This window comes from Eptatretus burgeri, chromosome 16 (genome assembly GCF_056783735.1).
Source record: "Eptatretus burgeri isolate ZD-2024b chromosome 16, Ebu_testis_v1, whole genome shotgun sequence".
Taxonomy (NCBI): Eukaryota; Metazoa; Chordata; class Myxini; order Myxiniformes; family Myxinidae; genus Eptatretus; species Eptatretus burgeri.
The window spans coordinates 8,360,649-8,374,350 of NC_140976.1; the positions used below are offsets into that span (position 1 = coordinate 8,360,649).

General features: G+C 44.3%; 1 protein-coding gene and 1 pseudogene across 1 annotated transcript in view; one reads left to right on the forward strand and one right to left on the reverse strand.

The window, feature by feature from the left end:
- Positions 1–13,702, forward strand: part of LOC147010447 (uncharacterized) — a 188,325-nt pseudogene that overhangs the window by 66,279 nt on the left and 108,344 nt on the right.
- The window catches only part of LOC147010448 (uncharacterized), a 34,714-nt gene that overhangs the window by 19,346 nt on the left and 1,666 nt on the right, over positions 1–13,702 (reverse strand). The window contains exon 2 of the mRNA XM_085860134.1: positions 6,268–6,425. Within this exon, the coding sequence (XP_085716260.1) occupies positions 6,268–6,355 (88 nt within the window). The 5' untranslated portion in view covers positions 6,356–6,425. The remainder of the gene's footprint in view (positions 1–6,267; positions 6,426–13,702) is intronic.

Sequence of the window (13,702 nt, forward strand, 5' to 3'; positions counted from 1 at the left end):
GATGTGTGGTGCCCAGCTCTGTTCTTGGTCCCCCACCTTACACCCGAAGTAGTGAAAGTAGGCGGCCTTCATTTTCACTGCTGTAGATATACTTCGCTGTTGATCTTTTTTGGTATACCGACCACAGACATAACAGAAGTTGTCAGGATGATTGGTACAGGAACGACTACTCATCTTTATCTGAAAGAAAGAAATATAACACAAGTTAACAACAATTGTACGAAATAGACATGTTAAAGACATATGTAAATTTCATTGAAATCCTGACTTCTAGGCAATGGGAATATTTCTGTTCCTGAAAATCCTGACGTGATACAGCAAAACGGTTATGATTTTTGAAATCAGCGTACCCAAATTAGTCTTAATCACTTTACACATCTCCAGTAAAAAAAAATTTTTGAAATTTGTTGTTCAGTGTTATTTGTGAACACCTTGATATGCCCAAGGTTTGGGGAACATGTGGGTGAAGCTTCCCCCCAATCTGTCAAGCCATTCTGGAGAAGATTTTTACAAGTTTAATCATCCAAAAAAAAAAATCATAGACCTGTTAAGTCATAGTTGGAGAAATTTTTGGTCCTCATGAATCGGCGATCATACTGCACCTGTAAAGTTTCACCTTCATTTGTTAAGCCGTTTTGGAAGAGAAGGTGAAACAGCTTTGGGTTTCTCTTGATGGCTCATTTTCTTCACGAGACAGATTGGAAATTGATTGGGATAAAAACGATTATGCCGAAGCTTACAAGTCTAACCAGAAGATGTATGAAACCAATGGGAGTAAAGAACCCATTTTGATTTGGATAGAGTGGCGTTTAAAAGCGAAGCTACAATCTACGTAATTGATCCGAGTTCTCAAAAGGAAACTATAAAGTCTAATCGAGTGGATACTTCCCTATATATTGAAAGAGGAGAGAATGAAGAAGTTGATACATATTGTTTGCTTTTGGAAAAAAATCGGAATTACAGATTAATACAGATAACGTTGTCATGATGAATCTTACATTGATTTTTATAATAAATAAATGAGTAGTAAAGTGCCAACTGGGGGTATATGTTAATCAAATCAATCTTAATAAACTATTGTCTTGTTTTCAAAATCAAAAGCATTGTATGATTAACGTTAATACAATTCAGAGAAAAGAAGCAGTTTGAATTGATGTTTTGATCACAAGAGAACAGGTTAAAATCTTGAACGATACTAACTCACTTAAAATTAAAATGTCAAAACCAATGTTGAAAAAATAATTCAGTCAGGGAGACAAGTGGAGGATTCGTTATATCTCTCCCTCTTTTATTGGCAGGTCTTGGTGTGGTGGGAGCTTTGATGGGTGGTATTTCCACAGCGGTAAGAACTGCTCATGAAAGGAGCTATCCTTCCATGTGCACCTTGCGTGCAACAGCTTGTGTCATCCTACCAACTTCCTTGCCCCGTCTCCTTTCCATCTGGTCTTCTGCACACACACAACACTTTCAACCTTCTTCTCTGCATCATCTCCACCACTTCAACTCCTCTGACTACCCCCCTCCAATTGATCCCATATTCAAACTACTTAGCTGAACCTCGCTTCTGAACCGCTGCCCACGTGGCAGAGTCAGTACCATCTTGATCAGTTTTGGATGGTCAGGGCATCAATCAGCAGCGCTGTCCAGGCTGAACTGCAGGACCCACTTCCCGAGCCTGTTATCATAATGCCGTGCACGCGCATGTCTATATATATATATATATATATATATATATATATATCTCTCTCTCTATCTCTATCTCTCTCTCTCTCTCTCTCTCTCTCTCTCTCTCTCTCTCTCTCTCTCTCTCTCTCTCTCTCTCTCTCTCTCTCTCTCTCTCTCTCTCTCTCTCTCTCTCTCTCTCTCTCTCTCTCTCTCTCTCTCTCTCTCTCTCTCTCTCTCTCTCTCTCTCTCTCTCTCTCTCTCTCCACAACTCCCCCTTGCCCGCTGCTCTCCCTCCAAACTCGAATCTTCTCCCCCACCTACGAGGCACTCATCCCAACATCCATACAACTTACTCCCTCCCTCTTCTCTTCCTCCTCCCCCCTCCACCACTCCCCTTCCTTATGTCCTGCTCTCCTTAATACATTAAATTTGTGCTTATTCAGCTTACAACAAGCAAATGCTTTTCACAAATTAAAAATCACTCAATTCTTTCACAAAAAAAATCACAGTTCAAAAGTCATCCAGTTCGACCCTCAACTCCCACGTTCAGACCTCCTCGACTCCCATGCTCAAGATCCACGTTTTGAAAACTGTTAACCCTCACACTCCCAGCCCGTCACCTCCTTGTAGTGCAGGGCCGACCCACAAAGGAAAACCGAGCCGAGTCCATAGGCACAAGGACCAATGGCATCCTTAACGTTGATACACTCCACTGCACCATGGGCCAAAGCAAGTCCAGGGCACAAGGACCAACCGCAGCCCGAACCGTTGATTCACTCCATTGCACCACAGGCTGAAGCAACTCAACATGCAGGCACAAGGACCAAATACAGCCTGAACCGCTGATTCACTCCATTGCACTGCGGACCAAAGAAAGTGAACAGGCACAAGGACCAAACGTAGCCCAAACTGCCGATTAATTCCACTGCACTACAGGCACAATGACAAAACATAGTTCTATCTCGCTCTACCTAGCTCTATCTAGCTCTAGCTCTATCTAGCGCCTCTCTCTCTCTCTCTCTCTCTCTCTCTCTCTCTCTCTCTCTCTCTCTCTCTCTTTCTCTCTCTCTCTCTCTCTCTCTCTCTCTCTCTCTCTCTCTCTCTCTCTCTCTCTCTCTCTCTCTCCCCCGATGGTGGCTATGTCTGGATGGTATTTGTCTCCGGACATGTCTGAGCAGTGGTTGTCTCCAGCCAGCTTGGCTCCGGATGTGTCCGGACGGTATTTATGTTTGGACGGGAGTTTGTTTCTGGACTTGTCTGGACAGGAGATTGTCTCCGGATGGGAGTTTGTCTCTGGGCCATGTTTGTAGTATTACCAGTAGAAAATGGATTTCAGACATTATTTTGTTTCCATCTTCAGTGTTATTCTTTGCAGAATGATTTTGATGAGACAGTGTGAATTGTATTTAACGCTCCACCACACGTCTACCTTCCCTTCTTCTCCTCTCACACTGTCTTCCCTACCCCCCACCTTCCTCACTCCCCTTCCCTACTCTCTCCTTTCCCATACACCTCTTCACTCTCCTCATGCTCTCTCTCCCCCACCCATCTTTCCTCTATGCAGTGGGGAACCTTGAGGGAGAAATTTTCCTCCTCATTGGATGACAACCCATGGCGTTTATCCATGTTCTATCCTCTAAATGCTGAACATCAAGTGAGGAATCATCACGTACTATTTTTAAATCTTTGGTTTGACTCGGTCATGGTTCGACCCACCAACCTCCCAGATTCTGAGCGGACACTCTAACCATGACATCACAGAGTCTGGAAAGTTCTCCAGTATTGGAGCAAAAATGTTTGTTTTTAGTTCAGAGAACCTTGAATAACCTTTTATAAGGGAAAGGTCATGACAAATGGGTCTCATTAAAAAAAAACATAATAGGCCAGGAGCCAGTGGGACCTACCTTGCACCCCCCCCTCCCCTGTGACAATTTTTTACTGATACCACAGTGTTTATATGTATCCCAAGTATCAGAAAAAAGATTTTCCCAGAAAAATAACTCATTTGCACTATGCTTTATTAAGCTGTTTCCATGGCAACCAATCAAAAATAGACGAATCTCACAAAGATCGGCAAAATGTCAATATTGTTACGGCTGTGGAAATTCGCAACACACCATAAAGGGTCCTTAGATCAGTTATGACGCTAAGTTTATGTGCAGATAGTTCCCCACCGTTGTTTAAAGGGATTTCGTGTGATTCATCGGGCTGCGACTCTTTGAGATAGCCGTTTTTCTGTTCTATCATTATTTTGGACCGTCCGAAGACTTCAAACGAAGGCCCCGTGAAAGGCCTACAACGGCGTGCGAGTTTTCCCGCCTTTTTTGCAGCGCCGGGGCTGACGGGAGAGGCTGCGAGAGCTCGGTGGCGATTGGTGGATACGGGGTGTGAGGCGGCCGTGAGGAAACGCCCCTTTTCCAGGAGCTTCTCGAAAGGGCTCGAGGAGAGGCGGAGCCAAAAAGGGGGTGGAGCGAAGGGGCGGAGCCCGGCGCTATTTAGGGCGGACCGCGCGTGGGCTCGCTCTCTTGGTGGACGTCGTGTTTGAGCTCTCTCTCTCTCTCTCTCTCCTGCCTGGATCATCGCGTTGGATTCTTCCTCTCTCCTGCCTGGGACGTCGTGTTTGGACTCGTCGGGCTCTGGTCGTCGAAGTGGGCTCTGGATCGTCGAAGGCTTGTCTCTCCCTCTGGGCGCCAAGTCATGAGGGTTGCGAGCAGTGGTCCCGGGTCGAGGCGCGCAGGAGAGGGGAGTGCCGGAGAGGGCTCGCCGACCGTCGCCCCTCGAGGGGGCAGGTAACCTGCTACGGTCTCGCGGGACCCGTTCGGTCTCCCAGGTCCTGTGTCATAAAGACCCAAGTGGTCCAGCCTGACCCCCTTGTCTGTGAGGGGGTCTTTTCTTTCCATTTTTTTTTGCTTTTGTATGACTGCTGTGGCGCCGTGTCCCGAAAGTTAGACCTGTGTAAGTGACTGTACCTTGCTCGTATTCGGTGGTAACGCTTTTCTTGTATATTGCATGATTCCTTGCTTGTGTTGTGTGTGCAATATGTGCTTTGTAATACATGTCCTCGTGTGAAATGTATCCCGTTCATCTTCTCTTTCCCCATTGAAAGTGCCATCTTGAATCGCGGAATAAATTAGTAGTGGGTTTTGAACACCCAGGGTAAAGAAGAGAATCTGATACGTCGAGGTCGGCGATAACACCGCTCGGTTAGCACGGAACGGACCGCTTAAGCGGTTCGTGTCCTAGGCTGACCTGCGGCGAGGTATGATCGCCCGGTCGACTACTCGCGCAGGTACTTAGGTAGGTCGAATTTGGCGAGCAACCCTATCCTGCGCGGGTGGGCAATTGGCACGATCGTGGTGAGGTTAAACCCCCACCCGCCCAGGAGGGTCACGACTGAATTGTCCGTTCCGGTGGGCGACGCGGTTGCGATTGGAGTTACGCAATCGCTCGCACGCCTGGCGGGCCAGAATTCGTAACAATATCTTTGTCAAATATAAACATAAAATCACAAAATTGGTGTCAAATTAAAGCTTATACATTTATGTATTAAAATATATTTTGCTTATGCTCATTTGCATATAAATGAAATTTGACTTAAATACAATAATTCCCACAAAAATGCAAGAATTTCCAATTTCTTTCCTTGTAATTATCACACATGTCAGTTTTTTGTCAAAAAAACATTACTTAAGTGTTGCCAGATACAAGCCAGGTGGGCAAAAAATATATTAAAATTTTTGAATTTTTTAAAGTAGGTTAATTAGCATAAAATACAAAGCACAATGAATTGTTTGAAAATCATGCGAAATCAGATTAATTAATTACCTGGGCCTGATATAATGCATAACTGCGACTTATGATGTCTGTTGGTGTTTAAGGGAAACATAACTCTTTCTGTTTGAGTAAAAGTAGTGGAAATAATTTTAAATGCATTGATATGCTAATTAGGATCCACCATTATGGAAATTCTCATTTTCGTAAATATCTCGACTTCTGGTGCATGGAAATTTGTAAATGAGGAATCTACACATATGTTTGGAAGGTCAAGGAATAGAGTGAACATATTTCCTTTGTTGTCAGAGATTTAGAATAATGTTTGGATAGCTTAATTGCATGCAAAAATGGAAACGGCTGAATAAAGCATAGTGCAAATGAGTTATTTTTCTGGGAACATCTTTTTTCTGATACTTGGGATATATATGAACACTGTGGTATAAGTGAAAAATTGTCGCGGTGGGGGGGAGTTGCAAGGTAGTATAGGTCCCACTGGCCCCCGGCCTATAACCAAAACTTTTTTTAAAAACCAAAAACATTTGTGGAATTCCTTACACCAACGAACATCCGATAAGACATTGAGTTTAACAACATTCCTTATTATCCTGTAAACCTTTATATTCCCCAAGAGTTATACCTTCATTATCCTATTAATGTGTACAAACTAATATCGCACTACATGGGTTTAACAATCATGATCCATAAAGATAACATTTTGTTTTGGAAAGAAAAGGATCATTGGAATCAAATCAATCCTTTCCACCATCCTGGGTGAGAAGGATAATAATTAATTAACATTGATGATGATTCCACAATTTCAGGACTCACCTGTGGAGGTGAAAAACAAACCCATTAAGAGGATCATGAGAACATCTCGAAGAAATAATCTCTTCATCAACTTGAACATTTTCATCATGTTTGGTTTGTGGTTTCTAATCTCTCACAAAACCTCACGAGATCTGGTGATGTTCTCAAAGAGAACAAATCTGAAAAATGTTCAAAACACGAGTTAGTAAATCACAAATACACAAAATAACACAAGATGAGAAATCACAAACGCAAGATAAGATAAGCAGAGTGAATGTGTCGTGGATTTAACTCCTTATCCTCCACTGGAATGGATCATCGTGGAATTGAACACAAAACATGTAAAGTGGATGGAAAACCCAGTTCAGAAATGTTATCAAATCTTTATCTGAGAATCAATAAAAATTAAAAATAAATTATATATATATATATATATATATATATATATATATATATATATATATATATATATATATATATTGTTGATTTCCGCCTGTCCGGCATGCGGACGACCGCCTTTAGCCCAATTACGGCCATGCGCGCCCAGCGAATGAGAAATCTAGTCGCAGCTTCCGGATCAACGCCGAAACCCAGCTATGGGTGTTTCTAACACACCATAAACCAGCCAACTCTTCTGTCCACGCGCTTCAGGGTCGATCGCCGAATTGTCGATGTACCTAATTATTCGCGCGGACAGAAATGCCGCGAGTTTATACCTCGACAGGACCTGCACGAAAACGAGCCGCTTAAGCAGCTCGTTCCGTATGTGATTGCCGAGTGGTTTTATATCGCCAAGTCTTGTGGACCAGATGTATGTTTTATCAGCTTATAATCAGCCAGCTAATTATTCCGAACGCATCATGGCAGTCAATGGCAGAAAGTGACACAACGAGCAGGTAAACATTCAAAAATGGGGACATTTATTTCAAATGCACATATGCAATGAATGGGGGGGGGGGGGGGGAATGGGGCAGGACATGAGCAAAAAACCTACAGCCAAGTTCTATCATGTAATGTACAGGCACTTAACAGTTTGTTACTTACGGACAAAGCGCCACAGACTTTCATGCAAAACCCAAGAAAGAAAGAACAGGCTCATGCGCCTTTATTATTTGCTCGGAGCCGGGATGACCGAAGGGTCTCCGAGAGACCGAGCGGGCTACCTGGCCACCCTCGTGGTGACTCGCTGGGTCCTGGTTCGGCGACCCCCGGCGTCTTTGCCCGGACCCCTGAGCTCCGACTGGCTCCCTTGGTTGTCCGGCCTCCACTGCGGCCTGGTCTAGCCGACGACGTGCTGGAGGAGTGAACGGGCCTCGACTCCGGCTTCCTGGTTGTGCCGGCGAACCTTCCAGTGAACCAACTGCCCGAACTCCAAACTCTCCAGCTCTCAACAGGGCGTCCTTCCACTCCCAACTCCCACCGACTCCGAGCTCCCCACACCAACTCAACTCTGGCGCTCTCCACGCCGATTCAACTCAACTCCTCAACTGCCTTTTCGGCCAGCGAACGCGGCTTTTTATCGCATTTGGGGCGTTCGCCCTCCCTTCCCGGCGCGCGGGGGAAAAATTCCAGGAGAGATCGGCTTGACTCTTTGGTTGTTGTAATAACCGTCATCCGTGTTTACGCCGTCCTGAGGGACCCGCCCCAACCGTCATTTCTGTTTCCTTCTTCGGGTGGCTTTCTGGGAGTGGTGTTTTTGTTTGTAGAGGAGGGTCGCTGTGTTGTGGAGATTGATGAGGTTGTTGAGTTGATCTTTATTTGAAATAAAAATAGAACAGAATAACAGCTAACTCAGAGATGCACAGCCCGGCACACGAATAATATCCCTTTATACATTGGTGGGGAAATCTAACCTGGAACACACACTTACCAAAATAACTGACCTCTGGGGAACCTGAATGGTGTTCTGTGAATTTCCACAACCGTAACAATATATATATATATATATATATATATATATATATATATATATATATATATATATATATATATATATATATATATGTATGCACACGCACACACACACACACACACACACACACACACACACACACACACACACACACACACACACACACACGCACACATACGTGTTTGCTGGTGCAGGATAAATCGACAAATCATATTTCATGGAGAGAGACATTTGGAGTGAAATTCCGGAACAACACTGTTTAACCTAATTTGGACATACAGAATCCACAAATACCTGTTCTGGATTCTGGATGATTAACCCTTTTGTTTCCATTTCAAATTGTGCCGCTAAATTAACTTGATTCAAATTAAAAATGACACCAATATCATGTTTTCATAACCGAAGTGAAAGAGAAAGAACATATTCCAGTTCATTTCTCCAGTTTTTTTTTTTTAATTATTAAATAAAAAATGGCTGTCGATGAATGAAAAGCATTTTTTGAGTGAAGCGAAGACAATAATAAGTCTAAAGCACCATTCCATCACGCACTACTAAGGAGTACTGATCCAACCCTCTCAACTATATATCATATTGTGAAGAAGAGTTGAAATGAATAAAAACAAACAAGATCTTGAAGTGCGATAGAAACATACTGGAGCATCTTGTCAACGCTTACAAGGTGCAACCAGTTGATTTGGTTGCAATCTTGAAACATGAACTGATGCCTGAACCAATCTCTCTTCCTGAACTTAATCATTCCTCCATACCAGGAACGAATCCATGATCGAGATATATTAATTGAAGGCATCGACTGCCATGAATCTATTCAACTGCATGAAGAATCATCTAGTCTCATTAGTAGATGTTCAAGCGTTAATAGTTACGATTGATTTCTGGTAATCTTGCAGATGTGTTCATCAATACTGTACTTTATATGGATTGAGGCTTCAACAGAATAGATGTTGTCCTTGATCAACACATACATTATTCAATCTAGTTGGGCACAAGGTCAAGGAGAAGTAAGGTTATTCAGCCTGTCAGACGTGTGCTAGAAGGCCGTCATGTTCCCTTGCCGAAGTCATGGCCAAGCTTTCCAGCTCTGCCAGATAATAAAGTTGACTTGTCGAGGTTTTTCCGAGACAAGTAAAGTTGACTTTTCCAATGCTGCACCACACATAGACATTGTGACTGATCGGGTCTTCACGAATCGGCAAGATGTTCAGTCATCAAACGAAAACACTGATGTTCGTTCCCACATGATTAAAATTTCCAACAAATTCAAACACATGAGGAAGCAGAAACAAGAACGGCTCGTGCCCCGTCGCCCTGAGCGATGGCCAATCGTGTGTGTGTGTGTGTGTGTGTGTGTGTGTGTGTGTGTGTGTGTGTGTGTGTGTGTGTCCTCCATAACTCCAAACCATTGAACCGAACAGCCTGAAACTTTGAATGTTCACTCAAGGAGCTCCAAGGGATTACATGAGTGAAAATTGGGTGTTTAGGTTAATTAAAATAACTCTTTTGAAGATAATTAACGGCCATATTTAATTGTATCCTTTATCAGGCACATCCTCAGCCATCTTGCTCTCCCTTGCTGGCGTCTTGCATCCTGGTTACCTTGCCCTCCCTCGCTGGACACTGAATTTGCCATGTGTTTGGCATTACCAGTTCCAGGTTTTGGAACAGTTTGTTATTTTATCCAGATCTGCAGAGAGGGAAGAAGCTGCTGCTTGCCGGTCTGAGGGATGCCAGATGGTCTGAGGGATAACAGATGGTACGGCAGAGGGTGGAGTCATCAGCAAAGAGATAAAGTATTTTCCAGAGAGTCGAAGAGATCATTGATGAAAACCAGAAAAAGAACAGGGCTCAGAACGCTGACTTGAAGTCCAGCCTGGACAGGAAGAGGGGATGAGAGAACTCCATGAAGGGCCACACGTTGGCTGTGACAGGAGAGGACGTCTGCGAGTTACGAGTGGAGATGACCTTGGATACCATAGGACGAGAGCTTGGTGAACAGGGCAGGGTGCCAGACTGTATTGAAAGCTCACGATATGTTTAGGTATTGAGGATGGCTCTGATTTAATGTCTGGTATTGAGGATCTCCATCCATTGTTAGGAGAGCAGAAGCAGCATATCCAGGGTCGAGTGACCAGGTCTGAATCCAAATTGATGATCGTAAATCAAGCCATTAGAGAAGAGGAAGGATTTGATGTCTGAAGTGATGATTCCATGACCTTGCTGATGATTGGGAGAAGGCTGATTGGTTTGTAGACTTTGCAGGGATCTGTTTTTGCACCTTTTTATGCAGGGCGGTAATGTTTGCTGATTTCCAAGCAGATGGCAGATGACCTTGAGCAAATAAGAGGGTGAATAGAACAGAGAGAGGGTGAGCAAGAGCAGAGGAGCAGGTTTTTAGGAAACGTGGGCTGATGCCGTCTGGACCGGTTGCAGAATCAGAATCGAGGTTTGACAGAAAGCTCTCCACCTTGTCAGGAGAAAAGGACACAGAGTCCAGGGACAGTTGGGTGCGACTGGGTAAGTTGGATAGAGAAAGAGATGGGATTTGGACACAAGATTTAGAAGCAAACACGGAGTTTTGGCATTCAACCTTTTCACATGCAGTGTCAGCTGTGCGGCCATTTGAGGTAAGGGAGGGGATGGAGGGGGAACATACACCAGAAACGGACTTAACTGGATGCCACCAGGATTTGGAGGAGGGAAACAGGTTTGAGAGTTCAGACTTGAGATTAGACAGATGTTGTTTTCTGGCTCTCCTGAGGGTAGACACACATAACACTTGTTCCGAGCTTTGTGGAAGGAGCTCACATTGCCTTCAGTTGGAGTCTTCCATGAGGCGAAGGCAAGTAGTTTCAGGACAACTGCCTCGCCACAAGCTTCAATGTACAATGGGCGGGAGAAAAGGTCGGACAACTGAAGACGAGATGGGAAAAATCTGTGCATGACAGAGAGAGAGAGCAAGTTTCTTTGAAAGAATTCCCAGGATGAGTTGATGTTGGAGGAAGTAGAGATGGGAAACCACTATGGAATTTTTATGGCTGTTTGAAGTCCCTGGCAGTTTCACTCTGACATTTCACCATCATCATGGGTGAAACTCCCATTTTTTAATGGAAATCCGAATATTTGTAAGGGCCCTTTATGGGAACTTCCGTATGTTCATGAAATGTCAGACTTGACGGCGCTGAGGTGGTTTTTTTTAATAACAGCCAGAGAGATGTCTACTTTGACAAGCATGTGGTCAGATGAACCATTTGGAGCGGATGAAGAACAGCAGATATTTTCAGGGAAATTGGTCAAAATCAGATCCAGAAGAGATGGAGTGCTGTTTGTTGAGATCTGGGTCGGGAAGTTGACATATTGTGTCGGTCTCAATGAGTCGCAGAAGTCTTTTGCTGAAGTGCCATGGCAGGTGAGAGAGGAACCACACCCAGCCAATTGGCATGGTGACAATTGAAGTCACCACATATGAGGAAGAGAGAGTTGTGATGAGAGGATAGTCCATGTTTTCGGATAGCGAGATGTAAATGGAGTCATCACTGTTTGGTGGACGGTACAACACACATATAAACATGAGGTGGGAGTGGAAGGGAAGCCGTAGCCAGAAGTATTCTTGGGGGTGTGGGGGAGAGAGGGCAGTGCAAGAAGAGCGAGGAATGGAATCTTTGATGAAGAGAGCAACTCCACCACCAGTACGAAGCTCAGGTCTGTCATACCGGAGGAGGGAGTAACATTTTACATTATGCAGTATTTCCATGGGTCCCAGATAGTCCCGTTGGGTCTTTTGGGTTCTCCAAGTATTTTTGGTTCTCTCTCTCGGTATTTTGGATCCTCATGGTCTTTTAGGTAGCCTGGTGTTTGCTTAGTGGTTAGGGTGCCTGTCTTGGCATCCTAAGGTCTTGAGTTCAAGCCCTGTTGGCTGCTGAATTAAAACCAGGGGGTTGACTCAGCCTGTCATCCTTCCGAGGTCGGCGAAATGAGTACCAGTGTACTGGTCCCGGTGTATGCCCCGGTTAGAATTGGTGTACCATATCCCTGTGTGTCATAAGAGGCGACCAGGGTTGACGTCAGGAAGGGCATCCGGCCATAAAAAAAACATTGCCTCAAGAAAAGCTAACCCCTGCACAGCAGGGAAAAATGGCTGTAAAAACGGCTGTTTATGGTCTTTTAGGTCATCTGGGTCATTTGGATCCCCTGGGTTTTTTGGGGTGTTTGGCATCTTTTGGGTGTTCAGTCTTTGGAGTCTTTTGCATCCTGTGGGTCTTTTGGGTCCTCTGGATCATTTGGGTATTTTAGGTCTTCAGCGTCCTCAGGGTATTTTCAGTACTTGCAGTCTTTTGGATGTTTTGGTTCAATAGGGTTTTTCGGGTCCTCAGGGTCAGTCTGTAAGGGTATTTTGGGTGTTTGCGGTCCATTGGGTTTTCGGGGTCCTCGGAGTCGGTTGGGTCTTTTGGTTCCTTCAGTTAAGTATTTGAGGTTCCAAGTGTCGGTGATGATGGTGATGTCGGTGATGAAGAGTGGATATACATACATACATACATACAAACATAATCACATACACTTGCTCCATCATTATGGGTGAAACTCCTTCCGGTTTGTTTTTAACGGAAATCCGTATATTTGTAACGCCCCTTTCTGGAGGCTTCCGTATGTTCGTCATCAGAAGAGCATGGCATGATTTCAGGAAATGAGGTGCTATTCCGATATGCTGATTTGTTTATTAACCCATTTCAACCCTTGGGGTGCAATGCGAACACGTCATGACCACGATCATGTGAACTAGCAGAGTACCCGCCCTACGGGTGATCATGTTCAAAGCATGCAACACGTTCTTCTGAGGCATATTTTTATTCAGGCGGTGTATAAGCAACTGACAACTCTGTTTAGGAAAAAACTACAAAAACCAATGAAGCGAAAACATACCTACTGCTTCCAATTCAAAACACCTCGCTGGACTGGAAAACGTAGGGCTGGAGTGTTTCCAATGGAAATAAAAATCAATATTTTAAAACTCATTTGTTTATTACGACTTGTAACTTTCCCTTGAACACGTGACATGGTGTGTGTGTGTGTGTGTGTGTGTGTGTGTGTGTGTGTGTGTGTGTGTGTGTGTGTGTGTGTGTGTGTGTGTGTGTGTGTGTGTGTGTGTGTGTGTGTTTACTGCCCCCCTTCTGGGGGGCCTGCTTGGAATTGTGAATTCCGTTGACCTCTTTCAGGAGAACATTATCAATCTTAACCTCACCGGGGATTTGCCGTTGAAGCCACACCGAAATGGTTTATCACGTGCGAAACGTGCAATGTTTATCAAAAGATAACAGTTTATTATAAGAAGGTACCGGATGATGAAAACAGAGAATCCTGGGACAAAAGACAGGTGGATTTTTGTGTTGTCAAGTCAGCCCACACATAGGTCTTTCAGCTCAACCGTTTTAAATGGCGTCGCCGACCACTCACTCGACAGTCCGCTGACGTCACTCTCGGTTCCACCTCGTCAGTTCCGGTTTATCATTAATATTCATGTAACTCCCAATT